The sequence below is a fragment of the Cylas formicarius genome, unplaced genomic scaffold (genome assembly GCF_029955315.1).
Source record: "Cylas formicarius isolate icCylForm1 unplaced genomic scaffold, icCylForm1.1 PGA_scaffold_6__28_contigs__length_40554024, whole genome shotgun sequence".
Classification (NCBI taxonomy): domain Eukaryota; kingdom Metazoa; phylum Arthropoda; class Insecta; order Coleoptera; family Brentidae; genus Cylas; species Cylas formicarius.
The window spans coordinates 2,510,640-2,530,018 of NW_026844347.1; the positions used below are offsets into that span (position 1 = coordinate 2,510,640).

The 19,379-nt window shown below is 32.2% G+C and overlaps 1 protein-coding gene across 3 annotated transcripts in view; it reads left to right on the top strand.

Moving 5' to 3' along the window:
* LOC132702829 (uncharacterized) overlaps positions 1 to 19,379 on the top strand; it is an 85,522-nt gene that overhangs the window by 44,081 nt on the left and 22,062 nt on the right. For all 3 annotated transcript variants that reach the window (XM_060671637.1, XM_060671638.1, XM_060671639.1), the window contains exon 2: positions 641 to 907. In XM_060671637.1, coding sequence (XP_060527620.1) covers positions 731 to 907 — 177 coding nt within the window. In that variant the 5' untranslated portion in view covers positions 641 to 730. The remainder of the gene's footprint in view (positions 1 to 640; positions 908 to 19,379) is intronic.

Consider the following 19,379-nt stretch of genomic DNA (forward strand, 5'->3'; position numbering starts at 1 on the left):
AGAGAATTGTATCAATTTAATTTTTCTCACCTAACCTCTAAGCTGTTAATTCGAAAATAAGTCTTTTTTTTTTAACTAGTACTAGTAACAGAAGAAGATTTAAAGAACGAGTAAGTAAATAGGAACAAAAGAACTTAAAATATACCTTTGTTAGTTTGAACAATAAGTTTTAAATAGTTAGCTGACCAGGCAACAGGCTGCAAATTCTTAATGGCGTAGGCGATATGGATTGAGCATTTGCATTCCGTTTTACCCTGCGTTTTCGGAAGTTGCCATATGATTTGTTATTTTTGTTAGTAGTTAAATAACTACGTTTAAGTGGTATCAGATTTTTTCATGGCAACTTAATTATTTTAAAGCTTAAGTATCGTAACATGTATTCCATAATGCTTAGATTATTATTGCGGATATTAACTAGAGGGTATTCGATTTTAAAATGTTGATGGGAATAAACTTGCAGGAATTTTTTTAAGCACGTTTCTACCAAATTTGGGGTATATTAAACTATATGTAGGAAAAAACTTATTTATTTTCAAGCCATCAACCATTTCTATGGTAATTAGTTGACAACACATCATTTATTAAATAAATTTAGAAAACAGAATAATTTACACGGTTCTCAGATGCTTGTTTTTTGCAGATCTATCTCAATAACAGCCGACAACACAACCGAAACTATTACGCAGCACTCTAGCCTGCTTAAAAGACTTTAACCGTCGCAAGGCAAATCATGGAAGTGGTGGCAGCCGCCCCCGGTCCAACGGGCGGCGCAGTGTCGCCCTTTCGAGATCACGACGTGCGCGAGTGGTCGAGGATCGACACGATCACAGGCGCCCTCGAACGGGCGCGAATCGAAACCGACAGCTGGACGGCCAGTACAAACGATGGATGTCATAAATACGGAAAGGTAATTTTTTGTTATTATACTTTAATTATTAAATTAAGATTGAAAATATTTTTTATTATATTTTACTATAAGTTTCAAGTGACGTTACCGATAGTAATTTTTAGTAAATCAAACAGTGACCCTTATTTTTCTACTCCCGCCTGTAAAATACCTATATAGCTATAAGATAATATAGTGGCCCTACTACGGTAAAAGTTGATGCGCCGCAGGTGGCTATGATATTTTCGTAGAGAAGGTATGGATCTTTGCGCATGCGTCTCCGGCCAACTGTCCGAGTTGGAAAAATGATTAATTTTTATAAGAACGCAATATCAATCTCTGAAATCCGAACATAATTGGCAACGCCGAGATAAATAATTACTATTGTCGCAGAACAGCACCATTGTTGTTTTCATTGTTTTAATTTGTGCTTCGAATACTTTGTTCTTTTACGAAATCACAACAAATTTGGCAAATATGAGGAGCTAATATGACCTTAGGGAAACAGTGATATCTATTTATTTAACATTTAACTAACTGGAAAATAGACTTACAGAAATTACTAAACAGAATTCTGTACATTTTTAGGTACACTTAAATAGCTAGGAAGAATGTTTGGGTAATATGTTTTAGTGTACAAGAATTACAGGAAATATAAGAAAACAATTAAGCTACAAGTTGAATTTTTACTAGAACAAGCATTGTCAACTAATGTCTATAGGAAGTGCTTCTTGAACATTTTTTCCACTTAGATGTTTCTTGTGCGATATAGCATCTCAAAGTTATTTAAATAGAGATTAAACCTATGAGGAAAACTAACGCTCTGCGCCGATTTACAAGAAAAAAAAATCTGAAAAATAGTTTACTTGAACGAATGGACTTAAAGAAAAAGCCAAATTAATTACGGAATTATGCTGACGCCGACGCGGGTGCTGCAATTCGGTGCTGCTTTTCCACACCTTAACGAAAATTTAATAGGATTACGACATTTATTTTGAGAAAATACTGCCGTAAAAATGCCGCATCCAAATATAGACGATCTGTTCATGTTGTTTGTTGAAAGCCACAAGGTCATATGGATCCAACTACAGAATTTATCTTTAGAGCTGCCATTGGTTAAAAAGGAAATTTTAAATCTCGCGCATGCGCACGTTGAATGGACGTTTTCAAAAAAATTTTACATAGTTGCTTTATGAGTTCCTATCCTGTCAGCATAGGCAGGGTCTTTATAGGTTTAGTAACTATATAAGAGGAAACGCTAGGAAAAAATTGAAACCAAATCTTTAATTTTCCGTTTTTTCCAACATCTCCGGAACCAATTGTAATGTTAAAGGTGTTTATAAGTAGCATATTTGGTGTAAAGTAAAGCTAAAAACTACACTTTTCAATAAAACACGTTAATATTTTTTACTTATTTAATAGACGCCTAATTGTAGATCGACAGATAGATCGATTCCTCATATGAAAATTTTGCATTTTTATTGGCGGCGCTCCCAAACAAACGTTAAAGCATTATAAATAATGTTTAACATTAACTTACATAATAGGAAAAACAATAACGGCAGTAGCGACATTTACATGCTATTAAATTTGAATGGATAAATCAATTCCGTGTTAGTTCATTGTTCTGGAGTATATTAGAAAACGGGCTTTTATATGATAATTTCTTGTTTACTTTATACAAATCCACTGGCTAATCGGTTTTAGAACGCGCCATCTTATGTCACTGATGTTGCCAAAATAGTAATAATTCTTACGTCACAAACTACAATTAAAATTAATTAAATTTCATTTAAATGTAACCTATAAAATACATTTCGTTATATCAAACATAACTTCCCTTTATAAACTCAGTTGTTATATAAAGTGTTTTTGCTTCAATAATTCTCGCTGTAGTCTACTTATTTGTTGCAATAGAATTTTATCAAATTGGCGCGATTCGTTGCATAAAAATTGTGTAACACAAAAAATTTGCACCGTAATGGCAGTTACGTTGTTGCATTGAAAAATGAAAACGGAAACCAACTATCGCCATCATAAAACGGAAAAATAATAAAACGGAACCTATGGGATTGGTTATTAGTTATAATGTTGCATTTGTTTTTTCTTGAATTAATGTTCAAAATCCATTATAGAAAATATAAATGACGCGACTGGTCCCCAATGTTCGACACCTAAACCAAAAATTTAATTCAATTTAAAAAGTAAGTCATGGATATTTCATATAAATTTTGATATATTACCAAGAAAAAAAATTTTTATATAAAATATTACAACTAAGTTTAGTCATTTTTTTCCAAAAGACTTAAAATTAGCCGTTCAACGCACGTAATTTGTCGAGACCAATTTTGCGATATTATAATTAGCGATCTTTTGGAAGATAATCGCAGAACGCGTGCTAATTTATACGGACACATATCTTCGTCTTTCAATCTATGAAACGAATTGCAAGAATGCAGAAAATAACAACAATAAAACGCACAATGAAGCAATAAAATAAATCCCCAGCGTTCTACGAAGATGTTTCGACAAAAAGCGAACAGCACGCACCGTCAAAGAGGGTTCTATCTTTGCATCTTGTAATTATACCGCTAAAATTGCGAGTGTGACTTCCTTCGTCCAGTGGCGGAGCGCATTTGATTTTAAGCGCATCCACCATTTTAAATGTATGTATGTATGTATTGTATGAATCTTCAGTGATTTTTTAATTCTCTTTTTTGGCCAACTTTCGGGTAATGTATAAACAGTGTATGAAGTAGTATATTTAAAAATAGGGTATAAAAAAATCCCAGAAGGCTCTGCATTTGCATGTAGGAGCCTAGAATATGAACAGGCTTCAATTAAATGTATAGAATTTGTAGCCCAAGCCCTAATTTACTTTCCTAGGATTAACATTGTGCAGGGACAGACAAAACTTTAATTAAACGACCCAAAAACAGATAGAAAAATTTTAGTTTAATACCATTCAAAACAAGATACTTCATTTACCCGCAACTGAAAAAAAAAATGCTGACTTTGAAGACGGCAATTAGTCAAAGATGGATATCAATCACGTCTATTATTTACAATAATTATAAAACTTTGCTCCCATAAAATTTTGTTTTAAGAAATTTTGGTAAAGGCAACAAAAAAGTTTCTTTGTTTTCCACACAAATTAATTAAACGATTGTGTGCGAGAAAAATCCCTGATCCATTATCTAGTGACTCATCAAATCATTCCTCTGAAAAAGGACAGGAATAAGTGATACAATAAGCAGTATAACTGATTTATGATAGCTAGCATGAAACTGCAGTTGCTATATTGTTCCTGGTCTATGTTGACAATTTCTTAAGCATAACAGATTAGGACAGCAGTATGTAACACGTGATGGAAATAAACATTATGAAATATTGAACACGAATTAATATCAATTACATATAAGCAAAATTTGTAGTGCATATTCAGTTAATAAGAAGTCTAGGAATGATGATATAAAACTAACAGCAACTTAAAACATAAATGTAACTTATCTGGAGCGCTACATGTGGGATTTAACTTCGGCATCAAGAATTACACCAAACAATAATAATTTCCGAGACAAAATTTTCTTTGTGATATTGATAAACTAATGATAAACTAGTCTAACCAAATAGCGTAAAAAAGAAGAAAACTTAAAACAAAAAAAAATTGTAATGAGTATTTAAAATACTGAATTTTATATTTTACTCCACGCCAGTAAAAATGGAGGACAAGTTCCAAATTAGGCTCTCTATGAAAATTTGTAACAATTTTTTTTTTTGATTGTGCACTTTCTAATTTCGATAGATTGGTTCGGGAAATCAACTACAATTATCTACTCTAAGGAAGGAAACGGTATATCTAACAAATTAGTCAATTATGTTTAATGGACGATGTACACGCAATTGGAATCATCGTAAGTAACTATATAACGAAACTCTTTATGTGAAAATTTAGAAGCTATTCGATTAGCAGCAAAATACGTTCTAAAACGATAAAAATTTGGGCTAGACGTTCGTCATACAATCAAATATTCATTATATATGTATGTATATATAATTTTTTTAAATTTTAAATTTCATATAGAATCCTGAATCTATCATTTTAAGTAACGTCAATGAAAATTTTCAATTTAGGTACCGTAAAAGGATGATAGTGAAACAAATAAGTTTAGTTACAAATTGAGAATTAAAACTAACTTTTTTCTTTTTGATTACGAAGCACATTCGAAATCTAAAACCACGACGGGCACTGCATTCGACAATCACTACTGGTTTTGAATGTGCAAAGCTTGACCCTGATCTACTTGTATTGTCCTTTCTTATATTATCACGATTTGGCGTTTAATAAAATAATTATAACATTGACCGCTGTCGAAAAAAAGTTTATGGAACCGTCATTTTGTAAACCGGATAATAACCGCGGAAGTGTTACCAAAATAGCCAAGGTGTTATATTTTGGCGTGTCCAAATTTTGTTTTCGTTGTTAAAACGAAGCAAAATCGGATTTTAGTGGCGTTTTTAAACTTTCGTGGTGGAAGCAATATACACAGGTTCAAATATAGGACCGTCACTATGAGGATCAGATCCGTCAGGTTCGCCCCCATTTTTAATAAATTATTGTGTTTTAGCTGTATTCATTTGGGACTTAAAAATGGTGCACAATTCGTTTGAATACAAATATAAATATATATTAGCATAAATAGTAGCATAATGGAGCGCACATTTTCGGAGTCATCACAATCCAACTAAATTGTTACACATCGCAATTCACTGCAAGAACTCACTGAGCTATGGGTATTTTTTCAACGGCAACAAATTTGGTTAAATGAGATAGAAAGTTGCGCAAACGTTGTTTTCACTCTTTTCTCATAAACAGCATTCATTATATATCCCTATCTATATACAAAAATACAGAATCAACAAAATTATTGACCAACAGCTATTTATCAGTATAATGTAGTGATAATTTTCCACACAGACGCCTAGATTTATTATTAAAATAAATAAGACAAGTAATGAGAGGCAATAAAAAACATTTTGGGAACTATCGCTTGCTTTCACGTAAACGATAAGAAACAACAGTTAGCTATTGAAAAATTTTGCATATTATAAAAACTTTTTGAAATCTTGAAAAAAAATGTTCATTAAGTTTTATAAAACTATATTTAAAAATAACTGACGTTATATAAATGCCCTAATATCTATGATTTTTGAACAAAAAACGAAAATTATGAAATAGTAGTACATATGTAGTATGTATTTACATAATATATGTACATACAAATGTATTGTATATGTACTCAGTATATATATATATATATATGCACATATACATACATATGTATGTACATATTAAAGTTTACTCTTTCACTGGAAAAAAGTCAGTTATTCGCGACTGACGACCGGATTTCTTATTTTGGTTTTCAACAAAAGCTTCAATTTTATTTAAACAATCATAGAGCGAATCGGTTGTATATTCACTGGTTTTCAAATAGGAACGCAAGACAATCAACGAATTTTCAACCAATTCGTTTGAAGGTGGTTGCTCCTCCTCCTCCACCGTGTCACTTTCGCAGTCATCTTCGATGTTTAACTGTACAGGTTCGCATCTGCAGGACTCGATAATATTTTCATCAGTAGGAAATTCTGAAGTAACAATTTCCTCATCCACATGTATAAAATCGTTGATGGTGCTACCTTCTGCTATATATCTGATGTTTGTCTAAGTTTTAAACTCAATTTCTATTTGGATTTCGTCTTCGCTCATTTCTTTCAGCCGTTCACTTAGGAAAATCAAGGGAATCTCATCTTCTTTTTCCCATTCAGAATACTGACCAAAACCGGGTTTTTTAAAACAATTGGAAATTGTTTCAAGCTTAACGTCGATATTCCATCCGATAGTTACGTCGTCAACACAATCCATTAGTGTAATGTTATTGTTTTTGTTTTCTTCAAAACGTTCCATTGCGGTGATGACTGAATGTTTATTTTTCAAAATTGTAGACACTGTACTTGCCGAAATCCCATACTTCACAGCTACATCTTTATTTTTTTAGCCACTTTCCACTTCTTTTATAACCTTGAATTTTTGATCAACTGACAAAGTACGTTTTGATGACATATCAACAAATGCAAAAATTATTATTATTATTACAGTATTAACTAGTAAGTTACACAAGTGAACTTAGCAAGTACAAAAACTGAACTACTTGCATAGATACGTTAAAAAGACAGGTTAAGATCGGTCGTAATTATGGGTTCACCGAGAAAATTCGACTTGGCACCACATGTTTCGTTCGAGTTATCAAGATATTCGAGTAATCAAGACAAACTTACACGCATTTCCTACTTTTGACGCTATTGCCAACCAATTTGGTTCGAGTTATCGAAGTTCGACTGTATATTATAAGTTTGTAAACAATTCAGATGCAACATTCTCAATATCGCCTAGAAGCTTGGAAACTAGTACTATGATAGTTTTGTTTGCGGCATCTTTCGTTTCTAATAACCAAGCAAGTACAATCAGTTCTAGTTGCTAATTTAATCAATTTATTGCTACAATTTACGTAACATACACAATTTATTACAGATTAATAAAAAATATTCTTGCTCATCTGAGTAACTGACTTATCCTTGTCGTATTTCTCTCTTTCTTTGTTTGTTAACATGGACCGCTTTTCTTTGACCAAACAGCAACTTTAATTTCAGATGCTGTGTTTCTGATAGCGACAAATCTGTTCACTGTTGGATTCAAAAAACGAAGTGGTTTTTTTTCAAACCAAAAATGTTTGCTTGTAAGGAGGCGATAGTCTCTTGTCATCTGCAAGATAAAGTTGGCGGTTTTATATAGTTGAGATTATCCATCAGGTCGGAAGATATTTGTCCCCAGAAATGTGATAATCTTGTTTTAGGAATCTTTCGCTTAAAACGTGTATAAATATGAATTTTCTTCCATGAAAGCTTGATGAGCACTAGCAATATGTTTCGATGCCGGTTTATACTCAAGTATTTCAATCTTTTTCTTAGCGGTATTCCACTTATTAAAGGAAAAATGTCATCTTGACCAAGCTAAATTAAAATTCTGCTAAGAGCCAATATCATTATCAAGCATTTTTGCTGGTCTTCCTAGACTTTCTTTGGTAGTTTTCGTTTGACCTGCTGACTTTCTTTCCTTTAACAATTTCAATACCGTTTCCAATTTCAATCATTCTGCAACATCTTTTAATATTGTTTAGTATCATAAAACTAGGAAATCATTTCGTTCAATGATAGAAATAAATTTTTGCCGCGTTACAGCCTTAAGATATTGTTACTATAGAAAATATCTATTAACATTGCATACTAAAATTTTTAATTTGGCATTAGTTGTCCATGTTCATTAGCTACTAGAATTATTGCCTAATGTATTTAGTTTTATGCGGGTTGTTTCTTTTGATTGATGATTAATTATCGAAATTTATAAATCGTAGGCAGCAAACGACGCGTAAACGATTCCGTAACAGTTAATTCTAAATGGCACATTATAATTCTAGGTAATCGTTAGATATCAAAAGATTCCCACGACGCGAAATTAAAATTGCGCGATCCACTTCCAATTCTTCCTGTGTCATTATCGATACGCGATTTCCATTCTAAATTCTACTCCGCCACTTGAAACGGTAATCAGCTTCTGTACTAAGTAGGCATCGAGTTGACCGTCCGAGTGGTTTTTCTAAAAAATATTTTTATTATTCATTAACTACCGAGTCGTTGAAGGTGAGCTGAATGACTCTATTAGATCATTATCTCTAAAATATTGTCATGATAAATGTATATTGTTATTTATTCAAAATGATGAAATTTGTTTAGAACTGTTAGAACTAGATTCCCAAATCCACAATGAAGTTCCAGAACCGTACTTCGGTACCTCGTGTATGCAAATGCTAAAAACTGACGGATTTGTGTAGAGTTTCATCGTGAGATTCCTCGATTATTGCCAGTTACTACATACATACGGTGTTTTAGCTATCTGGGATGTTAATTTTATGGCTCCACTTTCCCCAGATATCGATGTCAGAGACAGAAACACATTTAAAGTTATAATTTTGGCAGCAACCGACAAATATGTCTTTGATCCATTTGAATTTGACGGATGTTCATCATCAACGATTATTACGTCATCGAGTAGAATTTCAACTTCTTCGTCGCTGGACATCGCAAGTGACTAACAAAATTGAATAATGTAGAAATAAATTATTTAAAAATGTATATGGTACCTCAATAAAAATGACACACTGAGTCTTATAACACAATTGAATAACAGTATGTTGGTAATAACTCTTACTTCGTCAGGTAAGAAAATATTGTTTCATAAAACTGACACCAGATTTCACCAAATCTCACAAATCAACCAATAGCAAAATGGGAAAACATCCAATTATCTACATAAGATATTGTATTGTTTTCCTAGGAAAATATTATAGATTAAACCCTTAAATTGGAAATCAGTTTAATCTTTCTAATGTGTTTTTAATAAAGGAGATCAACCAATCTCATGGGCAAAACCAACTTGAAATCGAAGTACCTCAAGTAGGGGCTGTTTTAGGAAGATTTATAAAAAGCACACTAATCAGTGAATAATAGTTTAATCCAAAAAAAAATCCCTACTTTTAAAATACAACAGTTCGTACGTCACAGTTCTTGTTGGCTAACATCTTAAATACGGCCCTGGTTTGTGGTACACGTGCTGAAAAGGATGGTCCGTTCCGCTTTACAACAAGCGGATCATGAACTTATTCCGAAATCAAAACCATAAAGGGTTGGAAAAAACGGTAGCTTGTTGGGAAGAGTATACTATACGCCTCTTGGTAGAAAGCAAATCTGCTAAAATCTGCCTGACTCTATATATTTGTTTAACATAAACGTATATTAAACAGATTATAGTTATGTTAGTTTGTCGTTTTGTCTTTGCTTTAAGCATTTGTAATATTCTGTTCTTTTACTAATAATTATTAATAATTAATAATAAAAACAATAATAAATAATAATTAATATTTAAAAATATTCATAAAAGCAGTACTAACCTAAATAACTTTTTCTATCTACTTATTTCAGGTGTGAAATTTATTATTTATATTTACTGAACTAGTACTTAGAGTTCAAGTATTTCTGTAAATGACTAGAGCCGTAATGATACAACTCAATTAATTCCAGCTAGCTAAGATTTTTTTTGTAGAAACTAGTATAATATCGATCATTAGTTTTGGTTAGTTTCGTGTCCCTCAGAATTTAAAAGTAAGATGGCAAAAATCTACCGAAAACATCCCATCAACAAACATTTTATACCGGTTTATCGAGGATGTGGAATATTTTGTTTCTTCTGAATTATCATAGTCGAATCTTATGAACCCACCGTTAATTTACTTTTCAACGACGCGCAGACGTATAAGAATGGAGAAAGTATTAAAAAGAAAAGGTCGGATGAAATGAGCACTGACTTACCATTTATACTGTGCCTGTGTCGCAATTCAGACCTTCCAAATTTGAATAAATAAACTTATACAGTGTGTCCAAGATAAGGATGCACAGCATGGGGATCTCGGAAACTATAAGAGATATAGTGTCGGTTAAATTAGACAAAAGTTGCGCATTTTGATACCGAACAAGATCCCGTTTTACAAATTTGAAAATTCCAAGCCGTTCCGGAAATATCCGAGAAAAACCGAAATATTGCGATTTCGTTTTTATTATTTTTTAAAGCTATTTGAAAAGATATGAAAAAACGGAAAACACTTTTCCATTGGCACTTTTTAATCTCTCCAAATTGACGTTAACAAATTTTCATTACAGCGTTTCGATTCCATGGAACCACCATCAACTTTGATTTTTCTTATGGGACGGAAAAAAAGTACACACAGTATTAGGTTGCGCTTTTCATTGCGAATTCAACGATGTACGATACAATACGGTTACTTATGTTTTTATCCAGAAAAATGGCTTTTTAATACATTTCTAGTATTTTATTGTAGTAGGCCCACGAAGCGAAAAAAGTCAGTTTTCGATTTTAACTTGTGGGTGTTATGTTCAGGCTCAGCTGATTTAAAGTTCCGCTGCCGAGCAAAATTTACGCTGGGATTCGTATATCCAAAGTAATTATTACCACTCTCGATTGAGTTATTTGAATTGAATCTACACGAACAATCTATCGCGGTCGAAGCAAAGCCGCCGGCTTAAGCAACGTGTATATTATAATTTAAAAACGACTGATTTAGCCATGTCTTAATTACGTAATACACGCGGGTTTGTCAACAGCGGGGCACCATTCATTTATTTCCTCGCGACAGCCGCCGTATATTTCTCAAACCTTTCCGCCACACCCACAACACTCTTTGTGTGTATGTACGTTTGTCTTATATGGGGACGCAAATGCCGGTTTTGATTTGTACCCCGTTTATGGTCATTTATTAATGTTTAAACGACGTTAAGAAATCAGCTTTGAAAGAAATGTTTCAATTTTCGCGGCCACCGAACTGGAACGGTTATGCGCAAACTGAAAAAAATGCGACCATTATTATTCTATTATTATTCCAAGCGATCCGATTTGACGAAAACGTTTCGTTATGAATAATTTGGTTCTGGTGTTTCTTTTGTGTACTTCACCCACTACGGCCTTTACCTATCGGAAAAATTCGTAATTATATTTTTTTTAATATTTTAATTTATTTATTTATTTATTTATATTTCAAAAAATGACGCCAAGGGGTAACTTAATTATTTTTGCGAGAATTGTGGTAGAAAAGCAACATAGTCAGGCACTGAAGGGGTTAACAGGAATATGTTGCCAGAATACCTTATCCAGTTAAGAAGAAATAAGCTAACTAAAGACTGTGGATATTACTTCAATGGATGTTTTTTTTTCACTGGTATAGCCGATATACCATATACCCAAAATTTGTAAGTGAGATCCTAGAGCGTTATAAAAAACTGACATCATATGATGGCTGAACTAGATGAAAAATGGAAAATGTGCTGCAATTTGTCGCAGTGGAAGGTTCTTAGGACGGCCACCAACAATAACCTAAATTTAACCTATATATAAAATCACAATTATTAATGGCAAAACGATTACCTAAAAATTCGTATGGACAGGTAGGGATTTTTTTCTGTGCTTCTAATATTTGGATTACATTGTCTTTTTACTTAGAGCAATTTGCTCTTTATCAATCGATTCAACTGCCCAATTTCTTATAATCTCGTTTATTTCGCAACCAACCAAAACTCAACAAATTTATTTATTTCAGAGTAGAATTATTTATCATTTGCAACCCCTACAGAGATATAAATTGTATCATCAGCCGGTCTATTTCTGTTGCTCACCTGCTTTTGTTCATTTAGTTTCTCCCACGTATCGTTTCCTAGAATCCAAACGGCCGTGTGTATTGTTCTTAGAATGGGTGTTATTTCACTTTTTGTCTTAATAATCAATCGCGTTTCTGATGAAACCACTCGGATTAGATACAGATTTTTTATTATATTGCCACAAATGGTTTTAAATTGAATAAATGCTTGCTTTTTTATTAAATCCAACCAAAATATCTTAAGAACACCTGATATGTACGGGAGAGCTAGAACTAGCTGGTATTCTGGCTACAGTTCTCCTTTTTAATTTTAAAGTTTTTGCACTGCTGAATATTTAGCACATATTACTGTATCGGCATTTGTAGTTCCCTGGTTGGGGAATTGTGGAGTGTATATTGATCTATTAGAACGAGAGGTCAAAATTTCGAGAACCCTTTTTAGAGATTTGGAGTATTATTATATGCCCCAAATTATTAACATTATTTTAGATGGAAAAATGTTCGATTCCACATCTTTGTAATTATAGAAAACGCATACAAATTTGCTTTTTATGACAAGCATCGAGTACTCAAACCAATTTTTCCATCGGCAGCCATTTCTTTTACAATAGGTGGCCCAAAAGCATTAAGAAGAGCGTTTAATTTGAATAATAAAACAGTTAGTGTTACGCAATAGGTACCATAAAAGAAAGAATCGCGCGCCTTATCCTCTTTATTTGGCCATAATGTGACTTTCATACTTATTTATAACCGCCGCCTGCTATAAATCTCAAGATAACCATCGCAAACACTGAAACTGGTGTCGCCATCTTTGTCTTTTTTCCTCGTTTCGTTCCAAAATGTTCGAAACGTGATGGTTTCCGTAGGCGGGTGTTCTTAATAGCCATTGATGCCACACTTTTAATTATACCAGTGATTTTTTTGTATGTAAACCCCAAATCCCTTGCATTTCTGTTTATACAAAATCGGATCCTTACCTGCGTCCATATAAGTCACAAAACCTAAAATCCAATGACCGCAAACCGCCAGATAAGAAAAGAAAACAATATTTTTATTCTTCATAAATAAATTCATATTTATTTATATATTTTATTATTTATTACGATACCTACACATTTTAATCGCATTCTTTTGATATAAAAACGATCTATAAGTTGTAACAATAAGTGTCACATTTTGGTTAGTTTTGAGGATTTATACTGTCCTCAATATCAAAATCTAAAACTTCAAAATTAACTAATTTGCTATCTAAAATATTTGGTTGTTGGAAAACAAAGTTAACCTTATTATATAACAAAAAGCAGCACAGGGGTCTTCGAGTAAAACGATCTACCTTAAATCGATATGAAAAAATCATCATCCTACAGTCTTGTCCCGGTTAAGTTTTATGCGCCCTGTATGTAAAGAATTTAAATATTGAGTTTTTAAGCTGTACAATGCGCTCAAGCTTTTAACTTAAGATGGAAAGTGTTGGTAAATCTCCGTTTGCTTGCCGGCCTCATAAATCAAATAAAAGGTTTAAGTTTCGCTGAAAACTTCAATTAACTATGAGATTTATTACTTGGGTGTGTATTTTTTACGCACAATTTAGACGTTATCGGAGAGCGACGAAAGGACAATATTGTCAGCCCGATACATTAATTTCGGATTAATTATATATCTCTCTCGGCAGAACAGAAACTCGTATTTTAAATTTAATTTCGTTCCGCAAAATAAACAATTTATCTTCAGGTGATGAATACGATTTGTCTTAGTGTAATTATCCAAAAGTGAAGCGCAATTAGCAAATACGACGCGATCAATTGGTTAGGACTAAACTATGATGCTTTTTATATGGAAATAAAGATAAAGATATCTTTATTGCTATAAGACTTGAGTTACAAGTGTTGGATACTGTAAGTCAAATTTAAATAATATAAAATAACGTCGGTGTAATGAATTAATTAATAATAATAATTAATAATGTTAGATAAATAACAAATATATAGACAAACAACGAATTCGTATTAAAAGGTATCATAAGAAAGAAAATCCTTAATATCGAAAAAGGTGAGGCGGAGCCAGGGTGTTTATTAAATAAATGGTAATAATTAAGGGATGCTGGATGCTTGGGTGGTTTCAGATATTTAATATAACTATATATCGTAGACCTTTTAATTTTTAAGATCCAATTTTAAGAAAAAATAACGTTAATTATACCCTACGTGAACGTCAAGAAATTTTCTAGAAAATATCAAAAGCCTTAAAAAACTTAAAGAAAAAGAAACTTTTGATTTTTTTTTTTGGCAAAAGCGGTCCGTCCTACGAAAGTAAATCCATTTGATCAAATTTACTCAAATAAACGAGGATTCCGAGAATATTTTTAATTTTTGGAAAAAGCAGCCATAGCAATTCACACACATAATAACCAATTAAGAAACACCTTTTATTCACCCAAATTTCAAAAATTCTTTTATTCAGTTGGGATTCGAATATAAAGTTCTCTGTGGACCGAACGCGATCGTTATGATATTGACGTAAATCTCAAGTCTTAACAATGAGTTTTTTGAGACTCGGATTCTAGATAACAAAATACGATTATTTACTAAAATTTTCCGACACGGCAAAGTGGAAAATAAAAAAGCTATACATTAATTAAACAATAGATAATAAATACTGATAAAATTCCTAATAATTTTTTGAACCTTTGCATTTGTTAAAAATAGGCAACTGTTGGACGCTCATTAAATTAATTATCCTTTTTTTATTTAGTATTTACCGCTACAGAGTGATCCACCAAAAATCGTACTTGTACTATGTATTATATTTAATAACATATTTCAATAATTTTGAGATATATTATTTACTTTGTCTTCGGAATTTTGAATGACCTGCGTTAAAACAGTCCAACTCGATTTTTGAAGAGCCAATCGCAATGTTCTTATGTTCAAAGGGGGGCCGTCAAGTCCTTAATGTTTTAATTTAATTTAAATTTAAAAAATTTTAAAATCAGATATGAATTCATTTATACTAGTCGTTGCAGCGAGAGCAAAACAATTAAACTGTCATTTTGGCATGCGACGAGAAGTTAATATTTAATTTAAAAATGCAATTTTATCTTCACTTTTTCTGGTAAAAAATGAGACTCGCACTAAAATCAAATATTTCCGAGGTGTAAACAAAGTCATCGCAATTTTCCGAACACGCTAATTTCGTAGCCTTGTGTTAATTACAGAAAATATGTAAGACTGTAAAGGTTGATGCAAAACGCTTAATGGGTACGTTGGTGTTAACCTTCGTGGCGGCGTAAATTGCTGCAACGTTGCCTGACTAGACTTTTTTTCATCATATCAGAAACCAGAAAGCAACATTACTTATAAATTAAACCAACTTACTTTTTTTTAGTTAGTAGCAAACTTCTTGCTCCACTTTCGCAATTTTATAACCATTTCAAAAATGCGTTAGATCAAAGATAACCTTCTTTTAAACTGCATATTACATTGCACTATTGCACATCAAAATAAATGCTTTTATTCAGTTCATTAACCTAAACTCTGAATGTTTTTAAATACTCAAATACTCAAAAAGTGGTAAAGTTTGATCAGCGAAATTGACAGCGAACAATACCTGATCGTTTTTTTTTTGCAATTATTTTGTAATAATCTTGATTATCAAAGAAATGAACTACACAAACATATAAGCATTAAGGTGTAAAAATTATAATTTATAAATTATTCAAGAACATTGGTAGTTAAAGCTTGCATAAAAATTAAAAGGAACATGCAAAAGTTGCTCACATTTTCTTCTTGCCAATGGCGAAATAATTGCTTATTGTAAATAAAGCATCTATTATTATTTTTATGAAATTCTTAAGCAATAAACTTCGTTCAAAATTGAAAACTATTTTGATTATTGTTATTATTACGTTCTTTTCTATTCACACATTTTTTAAATTTTTGTGAATTTACTTAGATAAGTTTCGGTTACACGCACTGATTTCTTGTCAAAGTCATGAACCGCATGTGTACCTGCGGGTAAATAACTTTTCAAATTTTAAACGCTATTGTTTCATTCCATTATTTCAACAATAGTTAATAAATTGTTAACATTGTTTCAGAAACGTGGCAATATGGCGATACCGGTTAACTTCTTCTCGCGACATTTATATTGTTTAAACAGTTGTTGCGGGATTGCAGGAAATAAAAGTATCGAGAGTCTCTGCGAATGACCATATAAAGTTCTAAATTTAGCACAACCTACAAAGTGTAAAATATTTTGCGATTTGTGTCGTGCCGAATTCCAAATGCTGTAAGTGTCCACTCACACCAAAAATTCATATATTACCACTTTTTTTGGAACTACCCAATAATATATTAATATAATTAATTAATATCATAATATATTAATTTGTGATAGAATTATTTGGTTTTAAGCAACGTTGTCTTTAGGTCTCCTTTTTTGTCTTGTTTTCTGCCAAATGCTCTGTATATATTTTTTCTCAGTCCTATTTATATATAATTTTACATATTTTAATAAACTCGTAGTATATCGAATCATTGAGATACACATTCGTGTATGTAAATAAAAGGGTTGCATTGTTACTTTAGTGAAAAGAACAAATTTAACAATATAATTAATTTAAGAATTTTACTTTAACTTTCGATTGACCAGTTACATTTAGTCAAAAAATCGATAAAAGCACAATATTTCGACATTTATCATAAATCTTCAAGGGAAATCTGCAAATTATAGAGTAGCACGATTCTTGTTAACCGAGACAGTAGTTCGTTCTATGTGCCATCGGTATTTTACCGCCGCAATCCTGAAGGGTGCCCATATTCGGAGAATCAAATTAAAGCGTATCGGTCGCGGCATTTACTTGATTTATGCCACATTTTTAATGTCGTCGCAAATGTCGAAATCATCGTCAGAAGACTGATAGCCCGAGAAGGAGATGTGAGAAAGTTTGGGTTTTTTGGTAAGGTACTTTGATAGATAATTAGTAAAATTACCAGCCAACAATTCGCGAAATCATTTTACACAATTTCCACGAAGTTTTATTGTTTTTTAATACTTCATGAAACATTCATCATACTTCGCCACTAACATGGTAGGATTCTGAATAAACAAGATATATTTGGTATCGGTAACAATGGCGCGGGGGCGTGTGTGACTATATTCGATCGTGTATGTCTCTTCTTTGCAATTTTACTCACACCAAATTCGAAGTTAAACAATTTTAAGGGCGGCCCAACACCTACTCATGAATTTTTTTTTATAGTATCTTTAACCGCCCATTCAAAATTTTTGAAAAGCTGAGAGCAGAACTATAACTCAACACTTTTGTCATGCCGACAACTTTACATCATCAACAATGGCGGTTTTGATTATCACACGAATATAAGAAGCGTTGTCGTCATCGAAATGCTAGTTCATTTATCTCTGAAGAGAATTTAAGAGCTTATTTTAAAATTATTTATCTTTCAACATATTAATGAATCACTTTATTCCTAAGAGACTTTTACAAGTATCCGTAGAACATACAGAGCAAAACATTATTAAACACCCGTAAGAACATTTCGTTCGACATTGTTGTGAAGATTGCAAGTTCTTATAAGTATATGTAATAAGTTACCACAATATACCCTACAAGTACCTTTAAGAGTGAACCTAATAAATTTTTTAAATAAGTTCATTTCTCAAAGAGAGAAAGAAAGACAGAGTCAATTTCAGGTGCGCAGTGCAGAATTATAAGTTGTAATCCAAATTCATAACATGAACTTCTAAATTGTACACAAAAAAAATCATGCCGTTATATACACATCTTCTTTGTTAATTTGGCAATCAAGGAAGCAACACTGTATGTAATAAATTATACCAAACTAATAGCGCCAAATTAAATAAATAACAAAAATGGCGTTTATTATACTTGTTGCATATTTGTACTATTTTAGGATATGCCAAATTTGAAATGTGATATGTGAATAAAATAACTAAACCTTAAAATATGTCATTTTTTTTAAATGCTTTAAATTCTTGGATCTCTTTAAACCTACTTTATATCGATCTGGAACCCCTCAGCAAAACGTAAGCAGCCAATAGAAAATTATTGTTAAATGAAAAGTGAAAATTATTATAAAATGGTATAATTGTTTTGGTGACTGTCACTTATTAAAACTAAGTCTTGAACTTTTCTGTGCAATTATTATTTGTACAAATGTGTAGAGGTGTAGAGATATCAACGTATAGTATTTCATATTTTTTCCTGCTCGCTGCTCTAAAATACACAATTATGCACTGATCAGGGAAGTTTCTGGTATTCTAGCCACGTGTATGGTATTTTGCCGATTGTCAGTTTTTCTGCTTCTTCGTGCTGTTTCAATATACCCAAAAGCTCGTCATCGTAGGAAAAGTGTTTTTGATAAACCTCCTCAAACACTCATTCATTAAAAGCTCGCTCCATTCGTGCAATCAAACAAACTCGTCTTCATTCCACATCCATAAATATATTGTAGAAATTATAAAATGAAGCTGTATCTACTGTTAAGTTTCCTAATTCATTATCACTGTTATCGCAATAATTTATTTTAACGTCACCTTAGAACTGTGCTCATTGATTCACAGTTTGGTCAATTTTTCGTTGTACTCTGGGAAGAGTACTACTGAGGTTGGTTATATTTAATTATAAAATTATAATCAGGAGCAAGAGCACTTTTTTTCTATTTATAATTGACGGCAGTGGGTAACAGTATTTTTCTTTCTTCAGAAAAATGCAGTAAATTTCTAATTATCTGAATTAAGTCATCAGAATTGGTCTCTATTGGAACCTAGATAATTTTATTAGCATATAAACATCAGTTGGGACCTTTAAAATTATCTCAAACATTACAAGGACACGCAACAAGTCAAAATTTTTGACATCTGAAAAAGCGCGGTTGTTTTCAAAATTTGAGAAACTTAAGTGGAGTTGATTCCTTCGAAACCTTACAGAAAGTACTGTAAAAATAACTCTTTTCTGTTTTCGAAATTCTTCTCTCACACGTCGCTTTGCATTGATGGAATGAAATCAGTAAATCAATTGATTTATCTGTGAGCGAGTCTATCGACATTTGGCGTAAACTATACTCCCACTTCGCAGCGGTGTTGCACCTCGAATGCAGAACCTTAGGTGTGACTGG